We start from the raw sequence: 16,699 nt of genomic DNA on the forward strand, positions 1-16,699 counted from the left end.
CTTGATTGCAAAATGTGGGTGTGATTACTTTTACTAACCTTGCTTGAATGTCTCTTATCAACCTGCCCCAAGGATAGGTGAAGACTATACCCTGTCAGCCCTCTTGTTCATTCAGCCTATTCCCCTGCCTCAAAACAATCACCTTTTGTTGCCTTCCTGGGGAGCTCCCCCAACTTGGAGATCAAAACAGGAAATCCACTGAGACTCAATCTAGACTCACCCCTAATGCCTGTATGTTACAATCATTTACTTATTCCTTTGGGCTGGCTCCTGTAACTTGATGCTGCTGCACCAGCCAAAGGTTTCTTCTTATCTCCTTGCACAGAGGCTGTTTTTATTTCTCTGGGACTAAGGGATGTTTCCTTGCCACACAGGAGAATCCCTCCAGTGCCTGACTTTCTCATTATTTCCTTGTAACCTTTGGAAGCTCTGCCTAACTCCAGCTTCCAATCTCCAACTTCAAATCTCTGGATCATTAAAAATGGGTCTTAATCTATCCAGCTCTGTAGTCTGATAGGTAAACGTTTCTGTTCATCCTCTTAAAAAGCTTTCCTTTCTCCTTCTTTAAAATCCCTGTCTCCTCTTCCTCCTGTTTGCCAGTACAGAAATCTCACTCTGCCAGCAGCTTGGCTCGCTCACTTTTGTTCCTCTCATGCAACTATTGATGCACACACCCTTTTAAAATTGACAATTTCACTATTTTAATTGAGTACTTTTTCCAATTCTAGCACTCCTGTATTTCCCTCACTAACTTCTAAACTTTATTTTGGGAAAGATCTGGTAGTTCCATGGCTACTGGTAGCTTAACTCTGAAGAGCTTTGAGCTTGCTTGCCTGGTATCCAAGTGAAGATCTCTAAACCACAGTTTCCATTCACCCTAGCTGGCAAGTGTATCAGTCTTCCAAGAGAGCCAGGATGAGGTTTCTTCCATTCAAACAATGGTTCAAGCTGAAGACTAGAAAAGATGGAGGTTTCTTTCTCTGAAACTTGGGTCAAAATGTTCATAGCTGCAAAAACTTAAAGAAGGTGGGAAGTAACCCAGATGCATTTTCAAGGACAAAAGCTCCTGAAGAAAGGGTTTAATTGGACCCAATACAACTGCAGGGCACTTGGCCTAATTGGCAAACCTATCCATTTGGTCAGATCACCTGATTAGCAACATATCCGATTGGTTGAGTTATATCATTTGCTACACATTTGATTGGTTAACTAGAGTTCAGGCCAACGCAGGTCCAGGAGCATATAGGAAAGATCTCTTTCTAGTTTTGCTACGTATCTGAATTATATCTGACCTCAGGCACTTCCAGACTGTGTGGATCATATGGACTAGGAACCTTGTCTTGGACTTTGGAACTCTATTAGACTCGTATCAGTAACATCTGGATCTTGACCAATGCTCGTAAATGTAGTTATTTCATTTTTATCATCTGTTCACTGCATTTTAGAAGTTGGTTCTTATGATGCTTTTCTCTACCTGGAGTCTCAAAATGGCTTGCAATCACCTAGTCTTCCCTCTCCCCATCACAAGACCCCCTGTGAGGTAGGTGAGGCTGAGAGAGCCCTGATATCACTGCTCCGGCAGAACAGCTTTATCAGTGCTGTGGCGAGCTCACCTGGCTGCATGTGGGAGAGCGCAGATTCAAACCCAACTCACCAGATTAGAAGACAGCGCTCCTAACCACTACAGCAAGCTGATTTTTCCCACAGTTTTAGAGTAAGTCATTTTTTGGAGTTCTTATATGCCACTTTTCTCAACCCAAAGGAGTCTCAAAGCAGCTTACATTCATCATGTTCTGCCATGTTCAGCGTTGATGCCCATTTACACAGTGCAGCCACAATATTTTTAATAAATAAGACAGACAAATAATTTGCATTGTATTTTATTTACCAAACAAATGACAACACTAGAAAACACGTCCATAACCAGTTCTTTTGCGGTGAATGTGGGTTCTAGAAAAGGTTCTTTAAGATAAATAGCTCAGTTAAGATTTTAAACCATTACGTTGTATTCCGGCCAGGAATGCTGAAATGCAAGTGTTTTACACGGCTGTAATTCCTCATTGGAACATCTACATAATATCAAATATAATCCGCAGGTTTGAAATCAGTACTTATAAAAAGCCATCATTAACACTTATTAGTAGCCCCTTGCAAGTTTATTGCTTTTAAGTTAAACGTTCCTCACGGAAAATATAGAAACTTAATATTAAACTTCACAGAACCCATTCATTCCTCTCATTCATCCTATGGTGTAAACACTGGAAAGCAAAACAAGACTTCCCCCAAAGGTGTTTTCAAAATGGAAAGCTAGAACAGAAGTATCCCTTCCCGCCCCACCCCCATGACTTGCAAATGTACTTAACATTACCACTTAGTGCCAGAAGAAGAGCAAATGTGAGAAACATTTTTTCCAGAAGTTTTAACTGATTAAGGTAAGAAAAGGAAATCAATGTTTCTTGCCACATAAAAATCTAGTCTTTTAGAAGAAGGCATACAATGTCATAATCTCAATAGAGAAACAACTCCCAACAACAGACCAAATGCTCAGGTCTCCATGCTTCCAGTGTGCAACAGCAGGTTTCTGAATTCAGCAATGCTTTAGAAATCTCTTAACAGTAGCCGGTGTGCCTTACTAAAGAAATGCATACTGATGGGTACCAAGGGTCAGTGGCCCATCCAAGCTTCTGGTGGCGTTTACGCAGCATCAAGCGGTCTACCAGGATCACCGTCTTCAGAATCGTCGTCTGAAGCTGCTGGAAGTACAGGAGACAAGTCAAAACCACCTTGGGACAAATCCACCATGCAGACACGAGTTTCAAAACCTGAATAACTAACGTATTTAACAGAAAAAATGGACACACAACCAACAGAATTATTTAAACACTTCAGAATGGGAGTGCTTCCAACTAGGGAAAAGAGTTCCTGGTTCACCTCGTATAGCCCAAATTCTATGTCTGGTGGACAGGCAGGCAGCCACAAATCTCTGCTGAAGACAAACTGACCTTTAATGAAGAGGCAGGTACGGACATCAAGGAACATAGTAATGAGGGGTATTAGTAGCTTGGTTTTAATGGAATAAACATACTACAATCAGACATTTCTGAGACAATTTGTTGAACTGGTTGTTCTCATTAATTAGATATTTCATTTCTTCCCAACATAAACTCTAAATGTACAAAGAATGTTCGGAAGAGACTACATACTTGCCATCTGATACACATACATTTTAAAAAGTATCTTGACCGTTTCAGCCTGAATAAGTCTCAAATCTATATCCGTATATGAAACACTTTCCCATTAAGGGCCACCTAGAGACTTTAAGGGACATGGTACAGGTGTGGATATTGTGGGTCTGCCAATACTATCACAAGCAAAAATAGTTCATTTAACCTGCTCTAGACACATATGGGTCAATCCCATAAGCAACACACTTCAGCTCAAATTAGTACTTATCCCAGAGTTTTTCAACCAGGTTTTTGTGAAACCCTAAGGTTTCTTGACAGCCCTGGAAGGGTTCCTGAATGGGTGGGAGTTAAATTTTTATGTTTTTAAAAATCTGTTAAACATTTATTGAGCAAGATGACTATATATGGTCATGCTGACCCAGCCTCCCCTCCCAAAATGGCCAATGAAGGGATGGAAAGGGGCATCAAGTGGGCATGTACACAGCTATGCTTTCCAATCATATTCTGCATGATTACACCGTTTCTGGGGATTCTCGAAGCCTGAAGAATGTTTCAGTGGTTTCTCAATGGTAAAAAAGTTGAGAAAGACTGATTTATCTCATTCAGGTACTAAGCATATTATTCTCTTCCATGTAATTGGGGACAGATCCTTTAACGTTGTAATTTTATGCAGATTCAGCATCACCTTACACTCAAATATATAATTTCCTCTTTAAAATGAAAGCGTTAAGAAAAGGAATCTGGCAATAAACGTAGCTAAGGTCAACAAGAGCCTCTTGTGGCGCAGAGTGGTAAGGCAGCCGTCTGAAAGCTTTGCCCATGAGGTTGGGAGTTCAATCCCAGCAGCCGGCTCAAGGTCGACTCAGCCTTCCATCCTTCCGAGGTCGGTAAAATGAGTACCCAGCTTGCTGGGGGGTAAACGGTAATGACTGGGGAAGGCACTGGCAAACCACCCCGTATTGAGTCTGCCATGAAAACGCTGGAGGACGTCACCCCAAGGGTCAGACATGACTCGGTGCTTGCACAGGGGATACCTTTACCTTTACCTTTAAGGTCAACAATGTGCTTAGGTGTGGAGGTGTAATGTGCAGGCCCGGGACAGACGGCCCCAGTTGTAATCCCCCTGCCACCTGCAGCTGCATCCACGAGTCCATATGTAGAATAAGAAGAGTTGGTTCTTATATGCCGCTTTTCTCTACTCAAAGGAGTCTCAAAGCAGCTCACAGTCGCATTCCCTTTCTCTCCCCACAAGAGACACCCTGTGAGGTGGGTGGTGCTAACAACTCTGACAGAACTGCTCTGTGAGCACAGCTCTAACAGGACTGTGACTAGCTCAGGGTCACCCAGCTAGCTACATGTGGAAGAGTGGGGAATGAAACTCAGTTCTCCAGATTACATGCTGCCACTCATAACCACTATACCAAGCTGGCTCCTTGCTGCAGTTAGAACAGAATTCTACCCCTCTAAGAGCCACCTATATCAACACTGACCTGGATAGCCCAAGATAGTCAAATCTTGGAAGCTAAGCAGGGTTGGCCCCGGTATGATTCTGCATGGGAAACCTCCAAGAATACCAGAGTTGTAACACAGAGGTAGGCAATGGCAAACCACCTCTGAACATCTTGTGCCTTGAAAACCCTACAGGGTCACCATGAGTCATCTGGGACTTAATGTCCCCAAAAAAGCAACAGCACAGATTTTGAACACATAATTGCAGTTAGACACATCTGAGTGTTTACTGGTACTCTATACATGCTCCTAAGGCAAGTATTCTGATCTCAAGATCCCTCAATTGGGCAGGGAGCCCAAATCCATAAGTGTAAAGAAATAATGCAAATAAAATAATACAACTATAACCTGACTTGCTCAATAAATAGTTATTTTAAAACAATGTCTGGAGAAAGGATAACTAACAAGGAAGAAAAAAACATGGCAAACTATTGGAAACTAATAAGGACAGGGGTGTTCTTCCACTGAGAAATAAAGACAGAAATGAAGTATCCCCTTAACGTCCTTCATGGAGACAATGGGGGTAGGGCAGTGGGTCAATCTGTACCCTCTGAGCTTGCTTAAACAATCCTGCTTTGGGACTCTGCTACCCTGACTATGTTGGTCAGGACCCAGGAATCCTGGGATTTCTATGGACTTTTGGGAAAACAGCTGTAAAACAGACCTACAGGGAACACCAAGCTTCTCACAACAGCACATGTTTTCTCTCTTCCCAACCTCCCTAAAAGTAATGGTAGGCCAATGCTTAGAGAGGCGGGCTGCCCTTCAAAAACACTGGACACAAGACAGAACTACCAGCGCAGCAGATACCCTGGCTTCTCACATGCGCTTCCTCGAGCATGTTATTTTAGGGCCGTGCAAGCATGGCCCAAAAATGCAAAAGGCAAGCCAGACGGCCAACAGCAAACACAGCTCAGTTAGTCACTGCCTGCCCAGCAACAGCAGCCCTTCCTTAAATGGAAGTTACTTCTGGGAAGAGAAATCTCTGCAAGCAATCGAGAAGTCTAAAAAAAGGAAACGCCACTAGGAAGATAAACAATGCCTCTCCTAAGCAAAAACTGTCCTGAGACAGCCAACTTGACAGAAATTCGTTAAAAAAACAGCAGCAAGCCATATTATTCCTAATTCAGTTGCTTGAATCAATGAGCTAAAAAAATCCATACAATCTAGACAAAATCCAGTTGAATTCCAGACACAGCTGTGAATGGCTTTCCAATCTTTATTTCAAGAAGGGGCAAGCACTTGACTTGACTTCCAGCACTAGACTGGCAAATAACTTTGGCCAGACACAGACAAGCATTGTTTGCCCTTCAGCCTTTCAAGCACACAGCACTCTCCCCTGCTCCTCATGGCCTGAAGCAAGGTCTGTGGGTTTTGAGCAACCTTACTATAGATGGATTTGGAAGATCTTTCCTCAATGGAGGGGACTTAATTATATATCAGTCTCCTTTCGATCCTTATGATTTATTACAACTCTACGCTCCATTGTATTGGGTAAGCTGTGTACAGATTACAAGTCAAACCAAACAATTATGATCTAGCTCCTCAGACTGTACATCAAGACCCCTTAAGACCGGGGATCCCTTGTAGCTTTTAACTTTTGTTTCACTGCAAACAAGCAGAAGCCACCTACTTTCAATATCATCCATGTGTGCCTGAAGAGTTCTTGCAAGATTAATAAACTAGAAGCAATACAGAAAAAAGGCAGTTTAAAAGTTGCAAAATTCCATAGGACTATAAAATTCTTAACACAACCTAGGAGCACACTGGTGGCTTTAGAATTTCAAGCAGTTGGTTTTTCAGTTATCTGTGGGACATGCCCATTTGCTCCCAAACAAATTCACAAACTGCAGAGACAAGAAGGGTCAAGGATGGAGGCAGCTGATTTCTCCAGCTACAGAGACTAGGGAAAGAGCAGCAGCTATTGCAGAACTGCTTGAATTGAAAAATCCAGCAGTATACACATTACAAAGACTTAAAATGTGGAGAAAATACTTGGAAATGGGCAGGATGTAATCCCCAGTAATTTGATGTTGGTTCACCGTACTTAAGGGCATACTATCCCAGTTTGCCATTAATGGAGAATGTAAGAGAATATTCTGTAGTTCTAAAGTTAAAACAGTAGAACAGCCAAGGTCCATTTATTTAGCCTTCTTCCTAACCCTAGTTTTAAGTGGAAGACAGTACATAGGTAGGATCTCATCACATACTAGCAGAAACCACTTAGTGTGGCCAAGGCAGGTCACTGTTTTTTTCATCATAACTAAGTTAACCACAATACATTTCAGAGGGGTCCTCCAAAGCAGGGGTAGTCAACCTGTGGTCCTCCAAATGTTCATGGACTACAATTCCTATGAGACCCTGCCAGCAAATGCTGGCAGGGGGTCATGGGAATTGTAGCCCATGAACATCTGGAGGACCACAGGTTGACTACCCCTGCTCCAAAGGCCCCCTTGCCCCCCCCCATCTGGGGCTCTTCAGGGAACATGAGGGGCTATAGCTGGAATTTTGGTCATCCCCCCCCGTTTCTGTATACACAGTCTCAAGTAACATAAAACTTTTTGAGGGGAAGCAAGCTAAACAAGCCTCAATCTGTTTCTCCAGTCAAAGGACATCAACCATACTTACCCGGACACGAGTGTTGGCCTCACTTATCGCTCCCAGCATATCTGAAAAGCGCTGTTCACACAAGTGTAACAATACTACAAGGTAAAGCCCAGAACTGATAAATTCATAGTCTGCCTGTAAATTAAAAAATAAATTTATTGTTAATTCTTTAACAGACAGAAATTCACAACTAGTTCTACATTGTACTAGTTATATGTGGCCAAGCACATACACCCAGGAACATTACTTATGTGATATCCATGAAAAAGCTCTCAGCATGATCCAATGAATTCTTATTTATTTATTAACCACGATTTCTCATGAGACTCATTCTTCTTTTGAAAAGAAGGGCTTGGTCACAATGGAACTCATGCTCAAGTACCTCTGCATAGAACCTGGCTACATTTCCATGTAAATTACTTAATGTTCAATGTAAACGACCCAGAGCTGCAAAGAAATGGGTGGTATAGAAATCTAAATAAATAAAATAAAATAAATCTGTGTGAAAGCTGCTCCCTTGGAAAACCAAATATGATGCCTCAGATGTGGAGCTGAAGAGGCATTGCTAATCGACAGCAAGCTTTAAGAGTTTATTTTTTTATTTTCTCAAGAAAGAATGTCCTTGACAAGTAGCCAAATCTCAAAATCCAATAACTCCTTTGAATAGTTACAGTGATTAATGGCAACATTAAAGGACAAAAGTACAGTGTTAACTCTTCTTAGCATTAATTTAGCACACGAGTGGTTCAAATATTAAGATGCAGGGCTTATAGATGAGTAATTAGTAAAAAAAGATAAATACACTGTAGCCAATGGGTTCACAAGACACCTCAAAGCAGTGGCATAGTCTTCATTTCTACTGTACCTCTGCTCCCCCCCTCCAAAAAAGCTCCAGGTTTACCACACACCTCTACAAAATCGGGGGGGGGGGCATGGTTCAGTGATGCGTCTGCTTTGCATGTGGTTAGGTTCCAGGTTCAGTCCCTTGCACCCCCAGTTTAAAAGATCTGGTAGTTAAGGATGTGAAAGATCTCGAAAGGGGCTGCAAGTCCAAGTAAACAATGCCAACTTATTGACAGACTAAAGGTCTGTCTTGAGGTGGGGCAGCTATGTGCATGTCGAAATCCTAAACTCTTGTTACATCACATGTTCTAGTTAGGGACCTGAAAGGTTGAACAGCAGCAGAATATATCAAAAATTAAAATGCAAATATTTATTTCAATACATGTGCACATAAAAATGTTAAAACATCAACATATATCACACACTATTGCACAAACCCAAATCATTTTGACACATGGACAAATGACAAAAAAATTTAAAAAACAGAAAACCAAACACCTTTCAACCCCTCTTGGGGTCTTCTTCAGTGGTCTAATATTGAAATGCACTCATGTGACGTAACAATGGGGACAATAAGATGGTAAACAATATGAATGAAGAGGCTCCCACACTAATAAAATATATCTCTTAGAGTCCTCTGATTAGAAGATAAATTCTTCTAAGTGCCACCCTTATTGAAGCCCTCTCTCACCCTGAGTATATTCTCATGTGTCTCAGAATACACTCAGGTTGAGAGGGCTTCAACAAGGGTGTCAACTTTGAATATTTTAATTGGGGGGGGGGGGCTCCAAAAGATATATTTGAATACATTTTATAAGTGTGAGAGCCTCTTCAGGCCTTGCCTGAACTCCCACAATTTCACAGGGCCTGCAAAAGGGAGCTCCTCCACCAGGCATTTGTCTGAGACCGACCAAACCCAACAACATCCATAGATACCCTTTCAGACAACCATGCCCTGAACCTGTCTGACCTCTGGGGGCCTATTTAAGTTACTGTTCCCGTTACATTGTGGTTAATTATGTTTCAGAACCACTGTTGGATTACTGTTGATGTTATTTTTGACTATGTTATATCATCCCATGTATCCCCCCCCCCAAGACATTATATGTAAACCGTCCTGAGCCACATGGAAGGGCAGTATAAAAATCTAATAAAAGAAATAAATATTGTTTACCAGTTTATACTTCCTATTATTATATCACATAAGAGTATTTAAATATTAGACCACTGAAGAAGACCCCATTTTGTTTTCTGTTCTTTTGTCATTTATCCTTGTGTCAAAATGTTTTGGACTTGTGCAAGTGTGTGATGTATTATTGATGTTTTAAAAATTTATATGTACACGAGTATTGAAATACACATTTGCATTTTAATATTGAATATATTCTACTGCTGCTCAACCCTTCAGGTTTGTAACTTGTGTACACAAGTTTGGTTACTTTGTTCCCTCTTTCAATTGTTTACAAAATTTTCTCGAGCCAACAGCTAGAGAAGCTGGATAACGTTATAGGATGCTGGATGAAGCATTCACAAGTACTACTAACATCCAACACGGTGGGTTTGACATATCTTCTGGTGAACGGCTTGAAGGCTCAGGTTTCCTCTGTGACATATAGCATCCTTTACCTACCTAAGCTGCCTCAAGCAAGTCCAAACATTTATTACTGCTTATTTAGAATCATAGAGCAAAACCATGGAATTCTACGATTCAAGAATCCTCCAAGAGGAAAAAGTATCTACTGCTGAAAGATTCAGAGCTGGATCCAGAGAAATATCACAAAAGCAACTGGCAGACAGGCTCTATCCCTGACTTCCCCAAGCCCCCTACTGTCTGAAAATCTGAGTTGGGAGAGACTGATAGACAAATTGGATAACAATCAAGAAAGGATGCCAGGTTACCAAGTTCTCTGTGGTCCCTGCATATTTGGTTATTACTGCCTTTTCCCCCCAAGGGTTCTCCCCCCATCTCTCAAGGTTCTTCTGGGCTGCGGCAGGAAAGCTCAACTTTTTTACCAGTTTGGTGTAGTGGTTAATCTGGCATGCCAGGTTCGATTCTGCGTTCCCCCACATGCAACCAGCTGGGTGACCTTGGGCTCGCCACGGCACTGATAAAACTGTTCTGACCGGGCAGTGATATCAGTGCTCTCTCAGCCTCACCCACCCCACAGGATGTCTGTTGTGGGGAGAGGAAAGATTGTAAGCCACTTTGAGCCTCCTTCGGGTAGGGGAAAGTGGCATATAAGAACCAACTCTTCTTCTTCTACCAGCTCTAATCCATAATTTACTTCTGCTTAGCAGCTGCAAAACCTGTGCCTCTCCAATCACCCCGCAGAATGCTTAAGAGAAATCAGCAAAAAAGATCAATTTGCCCATATGCCCATTGTACCTCTTCCCAAGCCTTAAGGCATGGGACTTTCTTAAATCTAGTAGATTTATACACATCTCAGGGAAGGAGGGGCTGACACAGTATCTTTGCCAGCTGAAGAAGGTCTTGGCTGAGCTACCATTCTTCCTCCACGTCAAGATATTTAGCCTTGCCATGGCCAAAGACCTCTTTGTCCTCAGCTCACACAGCCTGTGGCCCTGATGTGAGCCCAGCTAGTGGATCCAGGAGCAGCCCAGCATCTGAAACATTCCACTGTATTCCCAATTTTATTTATTTCCTTTCTTTCTTTTTATTTGGAAGTTTGCTTTGAGTCCCCATGGGGGTCAAAAGCAGGACAGAAATAACTAGAAATACCAAATTTGACCTGAATAGATAGTTTCTCCTATAAGAAAACTTTCCTTCACAGCACTAAACTGACACTTACCAAATCAGCCAAAATATACTAACTTGTTCGTTTGCATGTGCTCTGTGAAGCTCATGGATATCGAAATCATCAAGATTGAGGTGCAACTTCTCTTTGCACAGTTCACAAGTAGTCACTGCTTCCAATGAAGAACCTGGGGCAAGAAGACAGTTAACACTTTTAGTGGGCAAAGACTGGAAGACTTGCGGAAAAGCAGGGTGCCAACACTGAATCTCTGAAAACAGATCAAGGACATTTTCACACTTTCAACTCATTTGAGATCCCCCCGTAAGAGGATTTTGCCATTTTACACAGTTAAATACAATTGCAAAGTGTACTGTACGTAGACTGATGGCGCATTTTTCAGTGTGTGTATGAAAGTGCCCTAAAAATACCCTTACATGTAATAATGAAGCCATTAAAAAAATAATAAAGTTATAAAAATAATATGTGAGTCAGAGGTGGTAGCTGCATAATCACAAGAACTGAACTCAAAATTGTTTGGCTGCCAAGTTTTTAATTGCGTTGATGGCTTTTAAACAAACAGGTCTGCAGAAGTGAGGGAACACATGGCTACTGCGGCCAAGAATGTTTTAAAGGTTTGTAAAAAAAATAATAATACAAATTACTCCTCCTTGTCCTCAGAAGTCAGTGGGCAGCAGGAGATGTAAGCGGCATCTCCTACCCTGATAGTCAATAAAGACCAAGATAGGTGCAGCACAGTCTTCAAGATCCACACGCTGAGAGATCAGAGAATACAAGGCCCCACCTACAGTCACATGGATAGCAAGTTTCTACAATGAAGTTGTTCTATCATACCTAGCTCTGTGTGTGTGTGTGTGTGTGTGTGTGTAAGTGCTGCCAAGTTACTCCAACTTATGGAGTCCTTATGAATTAAAGGTTTTCAAAATGTACTATCATTAACAACCCTACTCAGGTCTTATAAACTGAAGGCTGTGGCTTCCTTTTTTTGAGGAAATCCTTATCATGTTGAGTCTCTTTTTCTGCTGCCTTCAACTTTGTCTAGCAAGCCTTGACATACCTATATAGTACAGATAGACCTCAAGGAAACCTATTATAGGTGAAGAACTTGTCTCAGACAAAAGTATGTCCTCAGAATTTTGAACCCCATCCTTAATAAACAGCTTTGAAAAGCATTAAGAGTGAGAGACCAAGGCATACATCCTTCTAGGCAGATTTACACACAAATACTCTTAGACCCCAAAAAAGCAATCAACAGCTCCCCTGTTACCTTCAGCCTATCTCCTAGCATTAACCAGTTCAGAGCTCACTCATACATATTGCTCTCCACTGCCAACATTCCTTGACAACATAAGAAACACAACACACCGCCTACAGGCCCTTACAACCACCTGGAAATGTCTACTTCATACCCATTTGACTGGTAAGGAGGGAAAAAACAAGGTTGCACTAACCTGTAACCGTTGTTCATTGGGTGGTCTTCTGTGCAGACATACATGTAGGGCTGCACAGAAGCCATGAACAGGGTCCTTTTGAGAGACTTTCCAACCTTCTCCTCGGTTATTATGCTAATAATAACCAAGAGAGCCAGTTTGGTGAGTTTGGTGAGAGAGCCAGTTTGGTGTAGTGGTTAGGAGTGCGGACTTCTAATCTGGCATGCCAGATTCAATTCTGCGCTCCCCCACATGCAGCCAGCTGGGTGAGCTTGGGCTCGCCACAGCACTGATAAAGCTGTTCTGACCGAGCAGTGATATCAGGGCTCTCTCAGCCTCACCCACCTCACAGGGTGTCTGTTGTGTGGAGAGGAAAGGGAAGGCCACTGTAAGCCACTGAGACTCCTTTGGGTAGAGAAAAGCGGCATATAAGAACCAACTCTTCTTCTTCTAATGAGGGGGAATGATACCAATGCACCAATTCATGGGATGCTAATTACTCTGGACAGAAGTGCTCCAGACATACTCTTGTAGAGTTGAGCATCATAAGAAGGAGACCCTAGACTAGACAACTCCAACAGTAGAATAACAGTAATACATCCTGATGTAAAACTTCAGGATTGGGACTTGGAGCAGAGATGCTGTGGCAATGAAACTTGAGTGCTTCACCCCTGACTATTCCATATTGCTTTCAATCTGCTTCTTCCTAGGCAAAACATCTGTTAAGGCTTTTGTGATGGAGATATAACTTGCTTTTAGGTCCTGAATGTCAAAGTAAACACAATGTATGGTGGAACTTGAATTGTTACTTTTTGTTTACAATTTCTAGGTATCGGTCTCAAAACAGAATTTTAACTTCTGCATTACATAAAGATGGCTTTCACCCAAACAGCTAGAAGCCACCTTACCAGAGTTAATCTTGGATTGTAGCCACTTCTTCATACACTCCTGATGAACATATCGTAGACTTCCAGTGCATTTACATGGCTCTATTAAAGGGTTAGTAGGGGATGTAGATGACATCTGACATATTCTACACAAGTCTCCCTCTTCCTCTTCAGAATCCTCTGAAAGTAGACTAGGGGAAGAAGAAGAGTCATCAAGGTAAACCGACTGTATTGGCATTTCTTTTACTGCACTTGAATCACATCAAGGCTTAAAACAGTTCTGCAGGGTCTGCAAGATGGAGCTGTTCTGCCAGGCCTATAGTTGAGGCACATAAAAATCAAAGGCTCTGGCTTCCCTACATACACACTTACCTGCATTGGTAGATAAGAGTATAAGACTGTATGCCACTGAAGTATTTTATAGGTGCTTTACCCCCTACTCCTGAGAAAGGCATACACTCCTAAGCAAATGCAAACCAGCACCAGGAAATACAGTACAATTCATGATTTTACAACTGTAATAATTTTAACAATTGCAAACTTCCCATTTTTAGTATTGTGACTATGATTTATTATTTATGTTATAAACCATCCAGAGTCCATGAGAGAAGGGTGCTATAAATGTAACAAATAAGATTAAAAGTTGCCACTAAGCACTGTACTAGGAAGAAAGTTTGCAATTAAGTTGAAGATTTTATAATTTAAACTAGGCTCCAAAGCCCGCTTCTAAGAGCAAGCTTTAAAGGGGGGTACCGGGAAGCTCCCACCCACCCCGACGGCGTTCCTGGGAGTGCGGAGGTGGCGTGGACACTCCGCAGGCTAGGGGAAGGACCCCCCATGGGCCGGCCCCCGGGGCCCTGGCATTGCGGCAAGGCAGCGGCCCCTCACTTGGGGCGGTCTGGTGGGCAGTAGGTGGCTGCACGACCCTCTGTGGGGCAGTCTGTTTGCGGCCAGGCAGCCACTCGTGGGCATGGGGCCTCCTCGGCCCTCCAAGCGGTGGCTCGTGTCTCCACGGTCCTGGGCGCTCCCGGCGACGGAGCAGCCCCACGCATCGTCGTCTGGGCCGGGGCAGTGATGAGCAGTGGCCTGGGCCATGGCAGCGTCCCCTTGGGGCCAGTCCACTGCTCCTTGCTGCGGTCTCCTCCTCGGGCGAGGAGGCAGGTGCGCGGTCCTCCGCGTTCATGGCATGGAGGCAGCCGGTCGAGTCTGGGGCCTGTGGTCCGGGGCCAAAGAGCCAATCGGGCGGCGTGCCGCGCACACCTTCCAATTGGCCCCTGAGGGTTTTCTATCCCGGACAGCCCACCCCCCCCAGTGAATTATTTAGTATATACAGATAACATCTTACCTCTCTTTGATCTTCTGCAGCCTTTCAGGATCTCTTGAGGGAGGTACTTTGGACTTGTCGGTATCTTGTCCATCAGACTGATTCCAGCCAGATGGAATAATGTCTACGGTTATCATAACATTGTCAGACAAGTTGTTCCCCAGTGTTGGCGGCACAGCAAACCGCAAAAATGAACCAGGAAGTATTCCGGACATTCCTGAATTTCTTCTACTATGCCCAGACTCCGGCAATGAGGCAGATGTAGCACTGTTCGGTACTGCGGGTGTTGGTGGCCTCACAGCAGGCCGGAAGGAATCACTTTGTGCTTCAAGAGTTGTTTCGCCACCTGATTCTCTTCTCCTAAAAAGATGCAGTGTTCTAGCCGGTGTTTCAGAGGTAGAGGTTCTTGCAGTTTCATCTCTTCCTTCTCTCCTCCTTCTGGAAAACAAAGGTGTACACCTATTCCTTAGAGATGATGACAGCCAAGATCCGGCATTTCTGCTTTCAGACTCAGGTCTGTAACTCTCAGCTTCTGAATCAGAACTAGGGTTTAGTGAAACACCAGACAGGCCCCATCGTCTTCTAAGGAAGCTAAATCCCTGAGAAACGTCAGGAGACTGAGCTTCTGTGCCTTCAGCTCTGTTAGCAGCACTGGCTTGAGGAGCAGAAAGAGTTCTTGAAACAGATGAATGTTCGGGACCTAATTGTCTGGAAGTCAAAGAATCTTGACTAGACCTTCTCGAGAAAAATGTGGAGGACATACTAGAGGCTAAACGAGACAACAGCTGCCTTGTTGTTCGCCTTCCTTCAGTATCGCCAGGAGGTTCACTTAGTGACCTTTGGGACTGTGTGATCCTCTCAGAACTGCTAGAGGAACTGGCTCCACTTCTCAGGGCACCATGGGTAAACTCTGGCTGTATATTCCTTTCTGAAGATTCTACTTCTCTTGGGACATAGTTGGATCTTGAACTCCAGCTATGGTCTCTAGAGAGTAATGATGATTGATGTTCAGAAGGCAACTGGCGGTTCACGGATGTGTTCAGCCTCAAAGAGCTTATTGAGTTGTCTTTTGGTCTTGCTCCTTGTGCATACGAAGCAGCAGATCTTTCCTGAAGATCTACAATGGAAGAATTTTAAAAAATAAGCAAAACAAGTTAACTCTTAAGATATGTATTGACTAAATGATATTGTTAGCTGGGCCAAACTGATTATACTTGCCATAATAAGGATTAACAAGAACCTAGGAAATACATTATGCATTTTAGTCTTGCACATTTTTATTCAGAAATATGTCTCTAGAATTCTAAGTGAAGCAAGTATGCTTAGAACTGCAACATGAATATAAATAGTTGCATACAAGCCAACCAACCTAACAGCTTTAACACTATACATGCACACACATCCCTTTATTAGAATCAACCTTTCAAGAACCATCAAGAGCTCTAAAGGAATGTGGTATCCCATTCAGTTTCAACCGACTTGTTATGACTGAAACAGATGAATATATCTTTTCAACCGACAGTTCTACCCGATCTCAGGGAAATTGTTTTCTAGCTTCAACAGGCCACGTGAACTATCAACACAGGTAAGGAAGCTACAGCAAGGAGGGAACAAAATCACTCACTCCTTCCTGCCTCTTTTACACCTCAGAGTTCTACTGATAGAAGAAATCTGGAACACTGGGAATCAACTTTCTAAGGGCTGAATAGAACTGCTGGAGGGAGGGAATTTTGGGGACAATCTCCAAATCTTGCGTTCAATGACTGAGAGATCTAAAACCCAGTTTCTTAGTTTTTCTAAATATAGTGTTAAGGAAAGCAAGTTGAGAAAAGCAGAAATGTAAATTTAGTAAAAGTTAGAGTGGCACAATGATATAACAAAATGGTACAGGACAATGTAAATCACATGGACAAGATTTTTCCACGCCTAAATGGAAAGTCTTTTTATCTGCTTCTGGGCTCCATACTTAGTGTTGGTTAAATTAGTCTATTTTATTAACTAGAATTAAGTAGCCAGACTCATGGTTACTAGCAGGAAAGGTCCAATACATTGGTTAACTACATAAACTAACTACATAGGTAAAAGTATCCCCTGTGCAAGCACCCTTGGGGTGACGCCCTCTAGCGTTTTCATGGCAGAC

General features: G+C 42.8%; 1 protein-coding gene across 10 annotated transcripts in view; it reads right to left on the reverse strand.

The window, feature by feature from the left end:
* Positions 1-1,864: 1,864 nt before the first annotated feature.
* MARCHF7 (membrane associated ring-CH-type finger 7) overlaps positions 1,865-16,699 on the reverse strand; it is a 31,687-nt gene continuing 16,852 nt past the window's right edge. For 9 of the 10 annotated variants that reach the window (XM_077319975.1, XM_077319972.1, XM_077319970.1 and 6 more), the window contains 6 exons: positions 14,581-15,676; positions 13,257-13,426; positions 10,978-11,087; positions 7,323-7,436; positions 6,328-6,376; positions 1,865-2,753 (listed from right to left, as the gene is read on the reverse strand). In XM_077319975.1, the coding sequence (XP_077176090.1) occupies positions 2,695-2,753; positions 6,328-6,376; positions 7,323-7,436; positions 10,978-11,087; positions 13,257-13,426; positions 14,581-15,676 (1,598 nt within the window). In that variant the 3' untranslated portion in view covers positions 1,865-2,694. The remainder of the gene's footprint in view (positions 2,754-6,327; positions 6,377-7,322; positions 7,437-10,977; positions 11,088-13,256; positions 13,427-14,580; positions 15,677-16,699) is intronic. The other variant, XM_077319974.1, reaches the window with a different exon arrangement.

The sequence above is a fragment of the Paroedura picta genome, chromosome 2 (genome assembly GCF_049243985.1).
Source record: "Paroedura picta isolate Pp20150507F chromosome 2, Ppicta_v3.0, whole genome shotgun sequence".
NCBI classification, from domain to species: domain Eukaryota; kingdom Metazoa; phylum Chordata; class Lepidosauria; order Squamata; family Gekkonidae; genus Paroedura; species Paroedura picta.